General features: G+C 53.4%; 2 protein-coding genes across 2 annotated transcripts; one reads left to right on the forward strand and one right to left on the reverse strand.

The window, feature by feature from the left end:
• Positions 1-72: 72 nt before the first annotated feature.
• PG986_007450 (uncharacterized protein) lies at positions 73-4,850 on the reverse strand (the record flags this gene model as incomplete). Its single annotated transcript, XM_066843672.1, has 5 exons — positions 73-684; positions 773-859; positions 949-1,254; positions 1,364-1,447; positions 2,355-4,850. The coding sequence occupies 5 exons, from the start codon at positions 4,848-4,850 to the stop codon at positions 73-75; spliced, it is 3,585 nt and encodes a 1,194-aa protein (XP_066699784.1).
• Positions 4,851-12,449: 7,599 nt separating this feature from the next.
• PG986_007451 (uncharacterized protein) lies at positions 12,450-12,901 on the forward strand (the record flags this gene model as incomplete). Its single annotated transcript, XM_066843673.1, has 2 exons — positions 12,450-12,516; positions 12,729-12,901. The coding sequence occupies 2 exons, from the start codon at positions 12,450-12,452 to the stop codon at positions 12,899-12,901; spliced, it is 240 nt and encodes a 79-aa protein (XP_066699785.1).
• Between the last annotated feature and the right edge of the window lie 3,252 nt (positions 12,902-16,153).

Here is a 16,153-nt window from a genome sequence, read left to right on the forward strand (position 1 = left end):
AGATCCCCAGTAGCAGAACATGCAGATACCCATCTACATGACAACCCACCACCCTGTAGGCAGCAGCAGAGCTCAAGCCTTTTGCCGCTGCTCGAGGAGCCATTTCACGCCCTGCACCGTATCTTCGACGAACCGACGACTGGCCTCGAGCCGAGGGAAGTTGGTCCAGAAGTAATGGCCGAGGCCAGGGTAGAGATCGAGCCGGGTGCGGAGGCCGGCCTCCTCGCGGAGGACGCGCTCGTAGATCAAGCCCTCGTCGCGCAGAGGGTCGAGACCGCATACCTGCAGGTACGCCGCCGGCAAATCCCGGTGGCCCCGAGCGGATTTTTCGCCAAATAGGAACGGCACAAAGAGGGGGCTCTCGGTGTCGACCTTCAGCAGCATCCGCAGGCCAACCTCGGCCTGCTCGAGGTCCTTGAGGACGGGGTCGGTGCCCTCGTCGCCGCTGCGCGTTACGCCCGGGTGGCTGAGGTACTCGTCCCGGTAGCGCTCGGGGATCAGCTCAGGCCGCCGGAAGCAGGTGATCGCCGGTACGCAGAGGTACTGACCCGTCAGGGGCGGCGACAGGCCCTCGTCGCGGGCCAAGTGCGCGAGGACGGCGGCGATGTTGCCGCCCGCCGAGCCTCCGCCCACGACGAAACCAGCCGCGGGATCGGCTCCGATGGACGCAGCATTTTTGGCGGCCTAAGAGTAGGTATCAAACACACAGTGTTTAGCATTGGTAATACGCTTCCAGTGCGTGACAATTGGTAGTCAGATTGGACAGGCATACCCATTGCAATGCGTCCCAAGAATCGTCAATCCAGGTCGGAAATGGGTACTCGGGCGCGAGTCTGAAGATATTGTAAGTACTCGCCTTCTATATGGGTCATGTAAGTTTGTTTCATGCCTGTAGTCTACATTGACGCACACGGCCCCGAGGTCCCGGCAAAACAGTCTACAGTTTACCTCCTCGTCGGACAAGTCGCCCATTGCCCACCCGCCCTCGTGGTACATGACGATGAGGGGTCTGCCCCGTGCAGTCGTCGCTGCTTTCGCAGGCCGATAGATCCGGACGGTGATCTCGGCGCCGTCGCGCACGGGGATCTTGCGGTCGTCCTCCTCGACCTGATCCGGGATGGGCCCCGGAAGATAGCGCAGATGGTGCAGCTCGCGCAGCTTGGTAGCGCGGTGTTCGCGGTGGGCGGCGTGGTCGTTTCGCCCATAGTAAGGGTCCGACGGCTGCGGATCACGGATCGGGTGCTTCTCAAGTTCCTACAGTATATATGGGCAAATGCGCTCAAGCCTCAGAGACCAATCTTCAAATCTTGAAACCTCCAATGTTCACTGTCCCTTCGCGGGGAGGGGATTACGGTATGCTTACCGTGGCAAGAGCGGGGTCTACGACCGCCAAGGACAGCAATTCTTCCCTGGTGCGAGGAGACATTTGCGCTTCGTCGTGTTGGGCCTGGCAGAGAACGAAGCAATAATATCAAGTCGACAGCTGTTGGATGTGCCGACGGGCAAGCATAATAGGTACCAATGGCCAACCCCCCGCTCCCACATGTAGATTACGACAACCCTCCTGCTCGCTTGCAGGGCCACGCTACTAATCTCCGTTGCCGGCCAATCACCCTATTGTCACGGACTGACCATGAGAAGCTGCGAAGTGTAGATACTACCAAAGACGAGTCAAATATGCGTTGATTGGGCCTCACCCGGCAACCTCTTATCACCACGGCACACACGATTTGTCTACGATAAGTCATATGGTCAAGCAGAATCTGGCTGTGAGAGGGAAAAGACATGGTTTATTTTGATCAGCCATCACGCCGCCAATGAGCCTGGAAACTGCCCAATAATGCCCAGATGCCTTTCCTGAAGCCATGCACTCAACACGCCGCCAAGTAAGCTTGCTGTCCCTCTCTAACCTGGGCAAGACTCTTCTTGCACAACAAACGGTGCTCTACTCCTTGCACTATCTCATCCGAAACAAATGCAAGAACCTGTGCAATCACCAAACACGGAAATCCATACAAAAGCGGGGAGTATCGTAGCCGGAAAGATCAGAACATGCAAGACAACCGCAAACCCCCCCCACCACAAAAATCATCATGGGTCCAACAATCCTTCCAAGAACGCCATGACGCTATGCTCCGTTAACATCGAAACACAAACAACTAGAATAACACAATGCTGCGGGGGTGTATAGGTATGCATCCAAAACAACTCTCCCAACATACGAGAGAGTGGATGTTACGAACCGCTCCAGACCGGGATATCGGCTCTGTCGAGCGGTGAAGGGGGGATATGTGAATTTGATGAGTCGTTACTCAGCCAAGAGTACGGCCACTGTGAATTGCCTGAGAACTTACAGTCCGGGGCGTGTTTGGTCCCGGACGGACTGCAGGCGCACCAGAGAAGTCACCGACGAAAGTAGGTGGCTTTGCTGACTCCCAGCTCTCTTCATTCAAGACGCTCAGATAGCCATTGCCAACCTTGTCTCTCAGTGCCTCAATCTTTTGCCGGTAGATTTCGCCACTGACATTCCAGTCTTGGACGTCTCTCCAGGAGCCCGGTGACTCCTGACTGGCTAATGATGTAGATTGTCCCGAGAAAATCGCAGTATTGATGCGAGGTACCTCGGGAGGATTCATGACCGCTGGAGCCGGCTCTGTGCGCACTGTATTCGATCTTTGAATCTCAGGCTTATGTGAGATGCGATAATTGCTTTCTGAAGTAGCTGATGTGATTGCAGCGTCCGCGCCTACATCTTGCACCGCAGGCGGATTCACGGACGAGACAGCGCCGTCACTAGTTGCGAGATCTACTATACGGCGCTTCGGTGTTCGCCTACGACGCGTCGAATTCGTATTGACCTCGCTAGAAACCGCCTTTGGAGTGGGCCTCTCCTTACGAAGCATTGTATGGTCCCTGGATGCAGCGTAGATGATGGAAGGCTTGCTGACATCGACAGCTGGAACCTCGGGGACGGGCGGCTTCACAACCGGGACAGCCTCGGGGATTGCAACTCGCTCAACCAGATACCGTTTCTCCGAGTACGATGGACCTGATGCGTCAATGATGATATCCTCTGTATAACCTGGGGTCTTGCGGAACAGGTTGAATATGGTTATGCGATAATCTTTATGTGTGCGGGTGAACGGGTTTCCTTCTACCCAAATCTCTCGAATGTCGGGTATGCCTGTAAGGCGGGCCAACTCCTGCGGCTCTGTCAACCGGTTGTCTCTAAGATCCAGGCGTTCCAATGGGAACAGCTTCTCGACACCAGCTAGAGAAGCAAGTCGGTTGGCCCTGAGGTTCAACGCTGTGATTGCGGGGAGTGGGCTTCGCGTCAGAGAGTGCAACGAGTCGATCATGCAATGCGATAGGTTCAGAGCCCGCAGAGCGGTCAGTGTAGCCACGCAATCAGGTACCTGAGTGAAGAGATTGGACGATAGGTCCAATGAGTTCAGAGTGTTCGCCAAAGGAGCAAAGCCGGTTGCTGGAATTGTCGTCAATGAGTTGTCTGCCAAGCTCAAGTGCTTCAAGAACCGCCACTTTGTAGCAGGGAGGGTGCCCGTCGTAAGGAGGTTAGATGCGCTATGCCTGGGGTTATGCCACGAATCCGACAGGCTTGAATGCGAGCTGCCAGATCCAGAGCGTCTCACTTTGTAGGAGCCTCTGTTGGCCGTGGACTGGTGGCGGGAAGTAGCCGGCCTGTGGGGAGAATGGCTTCGGGGCCTTCCAGATGTTTTGGTCGGTGACTTGAGGTCATCTGTACCAATGTTTGCAACGGAAGCACGACGGCTACCCTGGGGGGACGTAACATCCGTGCCTAAAGACCCGACTGGAAGATCGCCCAGAGAACTTCGTGCATCTGGTGAGCTAGGAATCGACCCGGTTTTGTACACCTCAGCATGTGGTATTATTGGGCTCCGTCGAGGACTCGAGGAGTGAAGGTGGGTTGGTGAAGCCTGCGCTTTCGAGCTACGCCGCCGCCTCTTGTCCATATCATCCAGAACAATGTCGATCAGGATATCAGCCGGGTCTTCGATACTTGCCCGTTTTAGTGTCAGAGATCGAATCTGCTCAGCAACGCGGTCCCACCCAAAGAACTGCCTGAAGTCGATCCCGCTTATCTCCAAAGATTGCAGGTTCTTGAAGACGTATAACGGCACTGCAGAATCAAAGGGGAACTCTTCATAGCCACGAATTAGTCTCGCCCGCCAATCAGGAGCCAGTCTAAGACATGGAATCTTAGTGAAGGCCGAATACAGGTATTTCAGGTCGGCCATGAGAGCCGCCTTCTGCTTCTCGTTTCGAGCCGCCGATATACTAGCACCAATACCGAAACTGGCCCAGAGAGCCGACATGCCCGACATGACGCTTCGTACACTCGACACAGACCTAATGGAGACCACATCGGAGCTACGGCTGTGGGTTCGCTGGTCCGCGCTGAGGAACGAGACATAGTTGGCCGACGTGGAGGTGTCGTGTATGTTTTCGAGCCGTACTTTCGTGGGGCCAACGTTGATACCCATCTCCTCGAAGCGAGATAACAGGTAGAATAGGTGATGTGGCGTCAAAGCCAACTTTGCCGGCTTCATATTATGCGACGTGAAATTCAACGAGCCAAGCGACAGGGCAGCGGCAAGACTGTTCGACGTGGCTGCAGAAGTCGAAGGACGTTCAGGTAAGGGCGTAGGTGATTTTGGCGCGGGCGGCAGCGCCGAGATGCTCTGAGAAGCGCCATGCCTGGGAGTGTTGCTCTGCCTCCGAAGTTGCAGCGCGTTGGCCAGCGCCTTCTCGTGCGTACGCACAAAGCTGGCCAACTGCTTGACGAAGAACTCCCCGTCTTCTGAGTCCATGTTTTCCGAGAGGTTACGAAGACATGGAGGATACGGTTATGAGAGGAAGTTTTGCGACACCGATTGGTTTGATAATCGAGGCGTAGGTTGGCCGGATGCGTGGTGGTTCCGAGGGTAGCTAGGAACCTGGGTTCGTCCGAAGGATATAGAAAAGGAACTTTGGAGACAAATCTCCTATCTGTCGACTTGCCGATTTTGCCAGGGCCTCTAGCCAAATGCCGTCCTGGGGAGACAATACCAGTTAGCTTGAGGGCATGAAACTCATGGTCTCCAACGTGAATGACTAGAAAGTGCCAAACGTGGAGTGAAATTGTGATAGCCTGCTGCCAGCGCGGAAGAATGTGGAGAGTGTAGACGCCGGTTGATCTCGAAGCCTGTCTATAGAGCAAGGAAGTGTGGCACCCATGACTCGCATCGGGGTCTACTGGTGCCTCAGAGATATGCTATACGGTTTTATAGATCTGTTTCGCAGTCTGGACCGACGTCGATGCATCATGGGGAGTGGTCTTCGACAACAGTTCAAGGCTGCGTCACACGGCCTCGCTCTCGCTCTCACACTTTGCATGCACTTCACTCTTAGAGTATCATACTCCGGGCGGCCGGCTAAGTGGAAGGGAGGGGCGGTTGGAAGATGGAGAAGAAGAGCAGCTGTGGAGGGTAGGACAACCAGGGCGGAGGGTGAGGCAACAGCAAGTCTGGAGCAGTTTGAAGAAGCAGTGTCACAGTCACAGGAACCCTCAAAAAAAAATGCAGCGGCGGGTCGAGGCCAGACAGGAAATGAAGAGGGAGAATGTGTGTGTGCATGTGTATGTGTATGTATAGTGAAAATAAAGCAAGGCATATCATATCACAAGGACTCGACGGTTCGGAGGAGGGCAGCATTTGGTGGTGTACGTACCAGTATCGTGAACTAAGTGAATGGGGTTTTTGGGACCGTCGTTCTATGAAGTCGTCTTCGGGAGTATGTCGACAAGTCGTCGCAGTCGTTCAAGTCGCTCGCTAGGTAGAAGGGTTTTCGGGCAAAACGAGAACGGAGGCCGAAGAATTCGAGAGATAAGGAGCGACCCTTCTAATATCCTTGCTTGCCTGTAGACGACGCCTCCTCGAAAAGATCGGTCGTGCTTTCGTCGTGCGTAGGAGAAGAAAGAAAATCAGTCTTATTCTGGCTTGATCCGTAGTCGCTTCAACCAGGCAACAACAGGGCAGGTCGGGGAACGATAAGTGCTGCCAGAGGAGGCAGCGGCGGTTGGGGAGGATTATGATAATAAAAAAGAGCCCAGAGCCGGATTCCACGACAGAGTTGCAGGTGCCGGCGTTCCTCAGATCCCCGGCCCAGTTGCTCTTAGTCGGTCGGTGGGTTTTCTCTAGCAACAGGAGTCTGAGGTCTCTAGGTCTCTAGGAGGGAGGGGGACTGGAGCATGAGCGAGGACGAAAGATGCTGGTAAGTAAAATGTGGGTACATCCACTTTGCAGCGAGGGTGGCATGGGGCACTACCAGACCTTAGTAGTACGGGTGATACACTGATACCCCCAGTCTGTTCGAGTCGGTACCGGTACAAAGCTAGCACGGTCCTGTCGTTCTTTCTCTGGCAGTGTTTTTGATTTTATTCCTGATATCGACCCAGCAAGCCTTCAACGCCGTTTTCTCGTCTCCTGCAGACGAGGCCGTCGAAGGAGGCCGATGAGGGCGTCCTTGTTCTAGTTCTAGGGGACCTCTCAACGGTTCTATCCCGCTACCTATGGAGATATGCCTCTGGAAGGTGGGCAGTTGTTGGTGTGTTCACAGTATGAGGCGTACGATCGCAATCCAAGACTTTTTTTCTTCTCTTCTTTCTCTCTCTCTCACTCTCTTCCTCCCGCCTGTCTGGGCACGGTCTCCTACCATCTTAAAGGAGCCTCCATAAAACCTCGTACTGGCACTTGTCGTGGTAGTATTAACGAGAGTTTGGCGGCAAAGCATCAGATGGTCCAGTCTTTCCAGTCAGCCAATCGGCCGGCCAGTTGACTCGACGGGCCAATAATCGGCGCCTATCTTGCTGCTATCAGCCGCAGATGCCTCCTGTCTTCAAATAAAATACACCACTGGAGAAGAGATACCTGGCTCCAAGTACATCTACCCTACGCATGCAGGTGCTATGCAAAAACCTGCATGTTATCTGGCCCAAGTGGGCTAGTCAGGCATACATTGATAAATGATGCAAATGCGCCTTAACCTACCTGGATGCACTGCACGACCAGACAAGACCTCAGAGAGACGGATGGGAGGGACTGGTGGTGGGGACGGCGACGACGGTGACCTCAAACTGCTATCAAGTGAACTCGGGTGTTACCTCCTCCTCATCGTCCTGCAGTGGACATCGTGAGCGCATCTTGACTACGACCTGCCAAAATCATCAACACTCCATCATTTTTCGTATCAATCAACAAGGCGGGTTGTCCCTTAGCCAGCATCACAATTAGTCATGCCCACAGCAACCCAACTACTTGTAGACTCTAGTTAACCGAGTGAAAGAAACCAAGGACCCTTGCTCTGAGAAATGGTCCGCACCACATGCTGTGCAACCATGATTTGGGAAGACTAGACCGGGGCCGAAATCTCTATGGCTGCTGAAAAGGTGTGACAGCCAGTTAAACCACCACGGCTAGACCGTCTGATGACAGGCTGAACAGGTCACGACGACTTCATATGTTCATACAAGCCATGACAGTGTATGCAGCAGATTTCTGCCTAACACAAGCACGCTTCTGACTACCTACACAGTTGCATCGAATCGCATCGCCTTTCTTCACCTTTCTGGCGAGTGTCACACCGACTTGCTTGGTGTCAACCTGCAGGGTTTATTCTCACCAAGTAATATATTTCTTCAAATATAGTATTATAGGGAATTTGTTTTGCTGCTGTTTGTTTACAGTGACCGGGCGCGCTCTATGGCCATTGCTGCTTGGCTTGTCGCTTTCTCTCTCTCTCTCTCTCTCTCTCTCTTGTTTTTTCTTCCTTCCCGCTCTCTTCCTGGTTACCCATTTTTAGGCTCCTCCACTCGAGCGCCGACTCGGACATTGGCTGCACGGCGTCCAGCCTCACAATGTCAATGCTGATGCTACGCATGTCGGCTTCCTGGCGGGTTTCGGTTCCATTGAATTGTTCTTCTGCGAGTCAATCATCCCAATCTTTCATTTCAAATGTGACATCCAATCCTGGGCCAGACGGGTTGATCTGTCGAGGGAGACGCTGGTCATCCTCGCCGCCGCACTTGTCGGTCAGGATCTCTTGGGCGATGGTACATGAAGTGATCAGGGTCCAATCATGGATACCCTAACCCTTTCCCTGCTTCCTTTTTTTTTCTTCTTCTTCTTCTTCTTCTTCCCTCGTTTCCAGGATGGGGGTGCCAGGAGAGGCTAATGAGCTGCAAGTCGCTAATCCTGGCCATGGGTTTTGGAGACCAAAGACCTGGAGCCTGCCATTGACCTGCACCCCTCTTACCGCATTCTGACTAGACTCGGCCAGACGTTGGAGGACCAAATGTCCATCAGGAAATGAAATGCCATCTGCATGGCATTTTATCTCGCGAGCCTCGACGATCCAAAATCAAATCAACAGGGCTCGCGGGCTCGCTTGCAATCCAGACTCCAACGATTGGAGGTGCGCGTGCGTCCCAACTTTCTTTTCCCGGCGGTGACAGTCATTTATCCCACGCGCCATGCAGCCCTCGGAGGATCAATCGATGCTAACTTTTCATGTATCACAGACTCTACCCGACTTATGTACAGAGCTTAACTGACGATGGAAATCCGGTAGCTTCATCTCAACACAAAACGTGCCCGTAGAATTTTGAGCGAATACCTGCTTAGGCCCCTCCCAACTCCCGCCGATCTGTCACCCACAGCAGTTGGCGCTTGTGCCCTTGCGGCTTGCTCGTTTGGCTTAGAGTTTGCCTGTGCATCCCACTCTCGTAGGTGATGTACGTGTACTGCTTTCCCGATGCGATGGGCGGCGGCTTTTCTTTTCCAGAGATGGCCAGATTCTGTACCTACACGTAGTTGTCTGTAGCCCGTAGCCAGTCGCCAGCCAGTCGCCAGTCTCGGCCTCACGTCGAACGGTTGATCCCCGTTTCCGAGTTTCGAACCCTCTGCCTGCCCCTTCCTTCTCCAAAATGCCGAGGAGGCTTTTGCGGTCCGGCTTGCCCAATCAGTCCTCGCGGACATCAAACCATGGTCTTGCGCCGCGATGCACTGTAGCATCCAGTTGAAACGTGAGCACCACCATCTCGTTGGGAATCGATCCAATTATGTCATAACTCCACATGGTCGGTTCCCAACGCCGCTGATTGGGATTTCGGCTTTCACATCGTTCGACGAAGCCACTCTTTTTGCCCACATCAGAGACACATCGTTGGTATGTCATTATACATCTCATCCGACGTCCTGCGGGATTGGCAATTTGCTCCATTCTGGTGGTTCGGTTGCCTGACGTTTACTACTACGGTACTCGGCTCGCTCGTCCAGACTCCAGATAACTGGAAGCTGCACTAGGCCAAGTATGCGATGCCGACCTTGTAACGGTACCTACCGGGCGCTTTGCTTCTTCCCTTGCTCCCCGCCAGCCAGCAGTGACGGGGGATGGGATGGATGGAATGGATGGGATGGTGGATGAAGGAATCAATCGGCCTTTCGGCACTTAGCGATTTCAATTCAGGGTCCTCTCGCCCAACGACCCAGTCGTGCTTCAAGCCTTCCCAATTCATGCACATTTAGATCATCGTTCCAAGGAAGCCAAGGTGAGCGCTACCCTTTGCGCTACCTTGCGCCTCAATGCCGCTCGTTCCCATGCTAGCGAAGCAATCGATATGATTTGCCCGGGACCCGTTGCACTGCACGATTTCTCGCACAATGTACTGCCTTCATCACTGCCTCGTGACCTGTGTGAGCAGGGGGCGCGGGGCCCAGCGACACCATACACCACTCACACGTCTAGGACATGGAGGAGGGGTTGAGGGGCATCCAGACATCTGTCCAGTTCTGGGCGATCAGCCACTCCCTGCCGGGAAGTAATCGTCCTTGCTCTGCTAACTTTTGGTAATGAGCTGCCGACTAGCCGCACATCTTAGAGGCCTTGGGCAGCCCGGACTTGCCTCGATAGGGCCGACAGCTTTGCGGATAGCGACAAGATGGACGGCGCTGGCTCTTACCGCCTCCCAGCAGAACAACCCCCCCCAGGCCTTTCGATTGACAATTGGCTGTGTTTCAGCGCCTACCTAGCCTCTAGGTACCGTGTGACAAACGATAGCCGGATGCTTGCAGCTGTGCTGCTGTACCACCGGTAACCGCAACCACCCAAAAGCCCGAGTCTCCTTGACGATAGAGGAGCCTGTCACATCGTCCCGGACGACTGCACGGCGCCAACCATGAGCAACGTGAAGCTATGTGTTGCCGTCTGGTGGAAATTTTCCTCGTGGTGTCTACACCGCTTGGTATCGTACAAGCGCTTCCTCCTCGCGAGCCGGCCTCGCGATGTCCATGGCACAATCGAGCACGCACCATGCGACATAGGGTGTCGCCTTCTTCAGTCAGCATCGAGGAAAACAGCATGCCAAGTGGTCTGTTCGGAGAGATTGAGGATGCACTAAAGCAGCCTCGTTATCTGCGCTAGAGGCTAGAGGCAACCAAAGGAGCTCGCTCCTACGTTAGCCCCTGCCACGAACATTCTTAGTCCACCAACCGCCGACTTGCCCGGCCACGCTCATTAATTCGCTAGGCTATTTCAACGTACACTATATGACAAAGTGGATTGTTCTGGAAACAGCAACAAGACATGCCACTGCTGTCTATCCCAGAGCAGAAGGCAATGCAGCTTCTAGTGCCCTGCTGCCTTGAGTCGATAAAAGCCTGCCTAATGGGGTACAATAAGGCATAAATTGGGAAGCCGATGTACAAACTCAATCCCTCCTCACCTACGTAGAGCCACGAGAAATACGGGCAAGCGACGGATGGAATCCATATCTTCCTTATCACTGGCATAGACAGACGGTCTTGTGTTGAGGGGGATCGCCGTCGCCTACCCGCTGGTTCTCTAGTGTCCCCGTTGAAGAAGAGTAGGTACGAGTAGGGTCGAACCCATCTGCAGGGCTAGGTGGCCGAGAGCAAACGAAGGATGCACGTTTGTCGTCCAATGTCTCGACGTCAAGATACGTGATTTCTATCAGATCTGGCCGCGCCTGAGGCGGCTGACCGTATTTTCCAAAGGTCAGACCAAGGAATGGTCAGGGAAGGATCGGGGTCCTCCCCACACTCCTACTGGCACCAGCCAGATGACAAGCCTATCTGCTGTTCTACTTCACTTTTATCCCAAAATAACGAATCGCTGCCCCCACCCACCCTTTTGCGACTGGAGGGACCTTATCGTATAGGAGGCTTGGCGGAGCCCTCTGTATGTACCGCTACCTAACCAACTAATCTAGCACGCCATTCCCACAGTTTGATGGATGGATGGATGGATGGATACTCTCGTAGCACACATCACCGATTGTGTGTGTGTGTGAGAGAGGAGAGAAAAGGTTTGACAGCAACGATAACAACTCACTTAACGATTTCGGTCGTCAACAACCCATCTGGTCGATTAGCTCAGTTGGTTAGAGCGTCGTACTAATATTCTCTCTCTTGCGAATACTAAGTAATGCGAAGGCCATGAGTTCAAGCCTCATATTGACCAAGAATTTCTGGTCCCTGATCCCTTTGGGCAGGGAATCATCTCTTTTTGGGCGTTGCCTCGCTCGGTGTTGTTGTGTGCACAACGAACGCCACAAGCGCAGCACCTGTCGGTCGGTCTTGTCTCTTGCCTCCTATGTGGGTATGCAAGAGAGGCTTGCTGCCCATAGTCAATATTGCTCTCCAGCACGGGATGGATGTTTTTGGGTATCGTCTCCAACTTCGAATTTGTGAAAACCAAAAACAAACCAAAAATACCAAACCGGTAACTGTTAACTCCGACGACGGAGATACCAATCAATGCAAAGAATCCGAGCTGGGAAACCTCCCCCGCCATTTCCATTTCGTGCATATTGACGAGCAGCCACTGACAAACATTGGATTTCTTACCTATTTGGGAAACCGCTCAAGTTCACGGTTCCTTTCCCCGCCACCCAGAAGGGTTGCCCAACTGTATGTAAGACTGCTACGATCGCGTGGGGTTGGAGTTTTGCGCATAAAACAACCATCAGTTGATAGAGAGGCAGCTAGAGGAGTATCATCAATACACACAGCCATTCTGACCGGCCCGGTTTATACAGGGCGGTAAGCAGGGTTGAATTTGCTTGTATGCGACATCACCCCGAGTCCTTGGTGGCGGTGACGAATTCCGCTGGTACCTTGACGAGACAACGACATACCAAGTTGGGGTCCCCTTTCTTTCTTTTTCCTTCTAGATGAGGCAATAAATCGCGGCCATTCAATCGGGTTCTCACAGAACACCGGCGGGAGCAGAAGTCAGGTGATATCGGTCTGGTTGGCTATATGCTTCATCAGACCACCGCACCGGGCCGTGGCGAACAGCACGGCAGATGCGTGGCGCCACCATGTGTGCCTGCCTTCGAATGCGGTGAGACGATGGGCGGGCCTAGGGTTCAGCCTTCTCTCAGCCTCCTGTTGTATCCGAAGTCGAACTGCCGCTTGGGTAAGTAGGCATTGATAGCGCGCATCATCTAGTATGTAGTATGTATGAATGGGCTGGGAAATCCCCCAGTCTATTTCTGACTACCCACCTCAGAATAGCCAAGCTTGGGCCTCGAACATCTGATCCCTCAGGCCACTAATGGATGGCGTAAGTGCGCCGTAGTATGTAGGTAGGTATTCCCCCAAATTCCTTCGTTGTATCACGGTGTACAGGATCACAGCACGGCCGCCCGCACCCTCCTCTCCTCTGCTCTCTCGCCCTCACCGACGGCTGTGGCGGCGATCATGCCGATGCCGCTTGCGCTGCTTGCTCGTCGAAGGGCGATAATGCACACACAACGCCTGATCTAATCTCGGAATTGCAGCTGCTCTCTTCCAAGCTTTAACTGTTCTTATCGAGATCTGATAGAACTTGGCCCTGACCTTGGCTAGCGTGGTTGACACTTAGAGTGGACCGCGCCTTCTAGATGAGGCATACGGCATCTTGTCAATGCAGGGCAGGCACGGGTAAAAAAACAGGTCGTCCCCCTCCCCCATTGAAATGTTGGAAGCCAAGAAGTGAGAGAAGAAGCCTGGAGAAGCAAATTCTGGAGGTGAGGCTGACTGACCGCCGGACCCGTTGAATGGCCATTAGGTAGTAGGTACCTGATCTGGTCTGCTCAGCACTACGTGCTTACCTACCTACCTATCTTTCCTACCTACCTACCTACCTACCTACCTACCTATACTTTACTTGCCCACAATACGTATACTCACTCCATCATCCACTCCGACTGCAAGCCGCAATCGCGCTGTCGGCTCGGCCATGGGGCCGCCTGCCAGCAACAGAACAATCGAAGCTCAATTATTACTTCCTTGGAATCCCCTACCAAGGACCATGCGTGCGTGCTTGCAGAGAACAGCTATCCAGCCAACAACCCCTCACCTGCTCCATCAGCGGGAGGGGCGCTCTTTGCAGCGCATAGATGGTTGGGCCAGGGTAAGCAGGATAGCTAGTTGCGGGGAGGAGACTGAAGTAGTCAAGACTCAAGACTCACGCTCCCTGCTCCATGTGGAATTCGATGGGTCTGTATAGCCCGGATGTCGCCCTCGCCAGCCAATCACCGTTCGCGACGGAAAAACTCCCCTAATGCCCGTTGCCAAGGTGGAATGGAATGCTGACATCTTATTAACCAGCTCGGACAGGAAACTTATTCTGTGGGCCCATGACGTACTTGTTGACTTCCCGAGTGAGAGAGCGAGAGCAGCCTTGTTTCCACGTTGGGAAAGTACTTAACCAACAGAGCCCACAACACCGGTTGCTGTCGTGCTAACTCGTCTATGCCATGGGCGAGAGGGTCAATGTTCACGACGAGCCTTGCATGCGTCTGGTTCTTGATCGGCGCTGACACACGAAAAATAAAAAGCAAACAACGACATCAGACAGGAGACGAGCCCGCCGCTGCTGATGGAGGGGCTTGCAAAATCCACACTTGCGACTACCACCTATTATTTACCGGCCAAAGCAAAGCTGTAGGTGACACCGTCATGATAGCCCCCCTTTGCATATTCCACGACTCGCCGAACAGGCCAAGACCTCATCGCAGCCATACAGCCAACACCCACTTTGTGCAGCCTCGCCATTGCCATTGCCATTGCCATTGTCATAGCGTGAGGTCGGTGAGTATCTTGTTCATCCTTTCTCCGGAAGCCATCTTGTTTAGTACGAACCACCCCTCGCCCTCCATCTCTTTTCCGAAATCCTGAGAGATCACGGATGGAGATCTGCCAACTCAAGGGCCCTTCCTGGTTCCTTGTACTGGTACGGGTCGGGAAGTTACCGATCTGTGCTGGGGCGCTGGCTACGTGTTAAAGGGGACGGGCGGTCGGTATGGCATTGATCCCTGACGAGCGTCTAATGGCGCAAACGGGGGGAGGGGGCGCGCGCCCCTCGGTCCGAAATAACCTCAAGTTTCTTGTTATTCCAACCTCGCTTGGGGGGTCGCCAACCTCCAGCTCTATACAGTCCACGGTCACGGTCACTAGTCACTAGTCACAGGCGTGTAGTTGTCGTATGCCAGCCTGGCTACTGGGTAGGATCCACGGTGAACTCCCGCCCAAGGGGGTCGCTATGTTACTCCCTCCCCCATGATGATGATGATTGGATCGTCCCGCCTAGCAACGTGAGCGGCTGTGGCTTCAGTGACAACAGGCATCTATCACGTGCTAATTCTGACCCCCGGTGTCTTGGGGAGCATCGCCCCTTGCTTCCGCTGTTGATCACAGGTCAACATATGCATGTAAATACATGCAGATAGCAGCAGAAGTAAACATCATGGACGCTGGTCTTAGCCGATTGCCCTGGCATCGTTCTCGCCCATAGCCTAAGCGTCAAACTCGGAAAGAGCCAGCTCACCGTTTGTTTTCTTTTCTCGCTTAATTTGATCGTCACCGCTTAGACAGCTAGCTCGCTTGAGTCTGTCGCTATGTTATGCTTTTCTCGGTCTTCTTGTTGCTCCAGCCAGTCATCTGCTCGCGGGCAAGGAACGTCGGCTGCTGGGACCGGCAAGACCAGGAACTCACACAGCGGCGCCCAGCCCTGGCCAGGCCTATACTCGAGCAGCTTCCTGCCTCGATGCGAGGCCTCGTCCTGGAATATCTGATTGTGCTTGCGGTAGAGTGGCAGGCTCTGTTGGGGGAAGTCGTTAGACCTAGTACCGCGTCAATGGCCGTCGATGGGTTAAGAGCACACCGATCTTGGCCAAGTATGAAGCTGAGAATGAAATCGAATTATTCGAGAGATGAGAAACATCTGGAAAAACGTAAATGATAAGAAGAAATCGAGTATTGAACCTATTATATCAGTCCAGACACTGATGACGCCCCTGATACAATTTGTGAAGTGAAGAATTATCGTCACAAATGAAAAGGGGCGATGGGTTAGGAAGCAAACGATCACGGTAGCCTCTGGGTACGCACTCCATGAGCTCCTCGGGAAAGATGGTGAAGGGATAGTCTGCTAGACCCTTTCCGCGTATACTCACTTGTCAGCAGTTTTTTCGTAACTCTTCATTCTCTTCATTAGTAGAAGTCCAAGCAGTCATTTCATGCTAGATTCAACAAACTTATACCCACTCCCGTCCGAGGTCCGAGTTGTAAACTGAGGAGCATCTGCCAGAAACAAAAAAAAAAAAAAAAGGGGGGGGTGGGGTTGCAAACAGCCTACACTGGGTTCCGGCCTGGGGCAGCCCCAGGACGATGACTTTCATGGCGAGTTACTTGATTTCCCTTTTGGGCTGTGTTCCTGTTGGCGCCTATTGATACCACTAGCTGGAAGAAGCAGTGGTCAGTTGCTTGACGCGCTGGTGAAATCAGCTCGGATGACTATTGTGTCAAATAGGATATGCCGCACGCGACAACTTGGCCGTACCAAGCTACTTGCCTGCATGGACTTGTCTTGTCCGAGGAAGAGATCCGGCTTCGTCGTGCTGTGTATGACCACAGAAGTGATCAATACCTTAGGACTAGTCTTTGAGTTAGAACGTCGACTACTGACAGTTGGAAGGGAACACTTCTTGGTGGAAACAGTTGACTCCGGTGGCACTACATGTTGAATGGTTTAACATAGCTTGATTTGGGGCAATAGTCTAGTTATGGTA

The sequence above is a fragment of the Apiospora aurea genome, assembly GCF_038362705.1.
Source record: "Apiospora aurea strain CBS 24483 chromosome Unknown utg000005l_segment0_segment0, whole genome shotgun sequence".
NCBI lineage: Eukaryota > Fungi > Ascomycota > Sordariomycetes > Amphisphaeriales > Apiosporaceae > Apiospora > Apiospora aurea.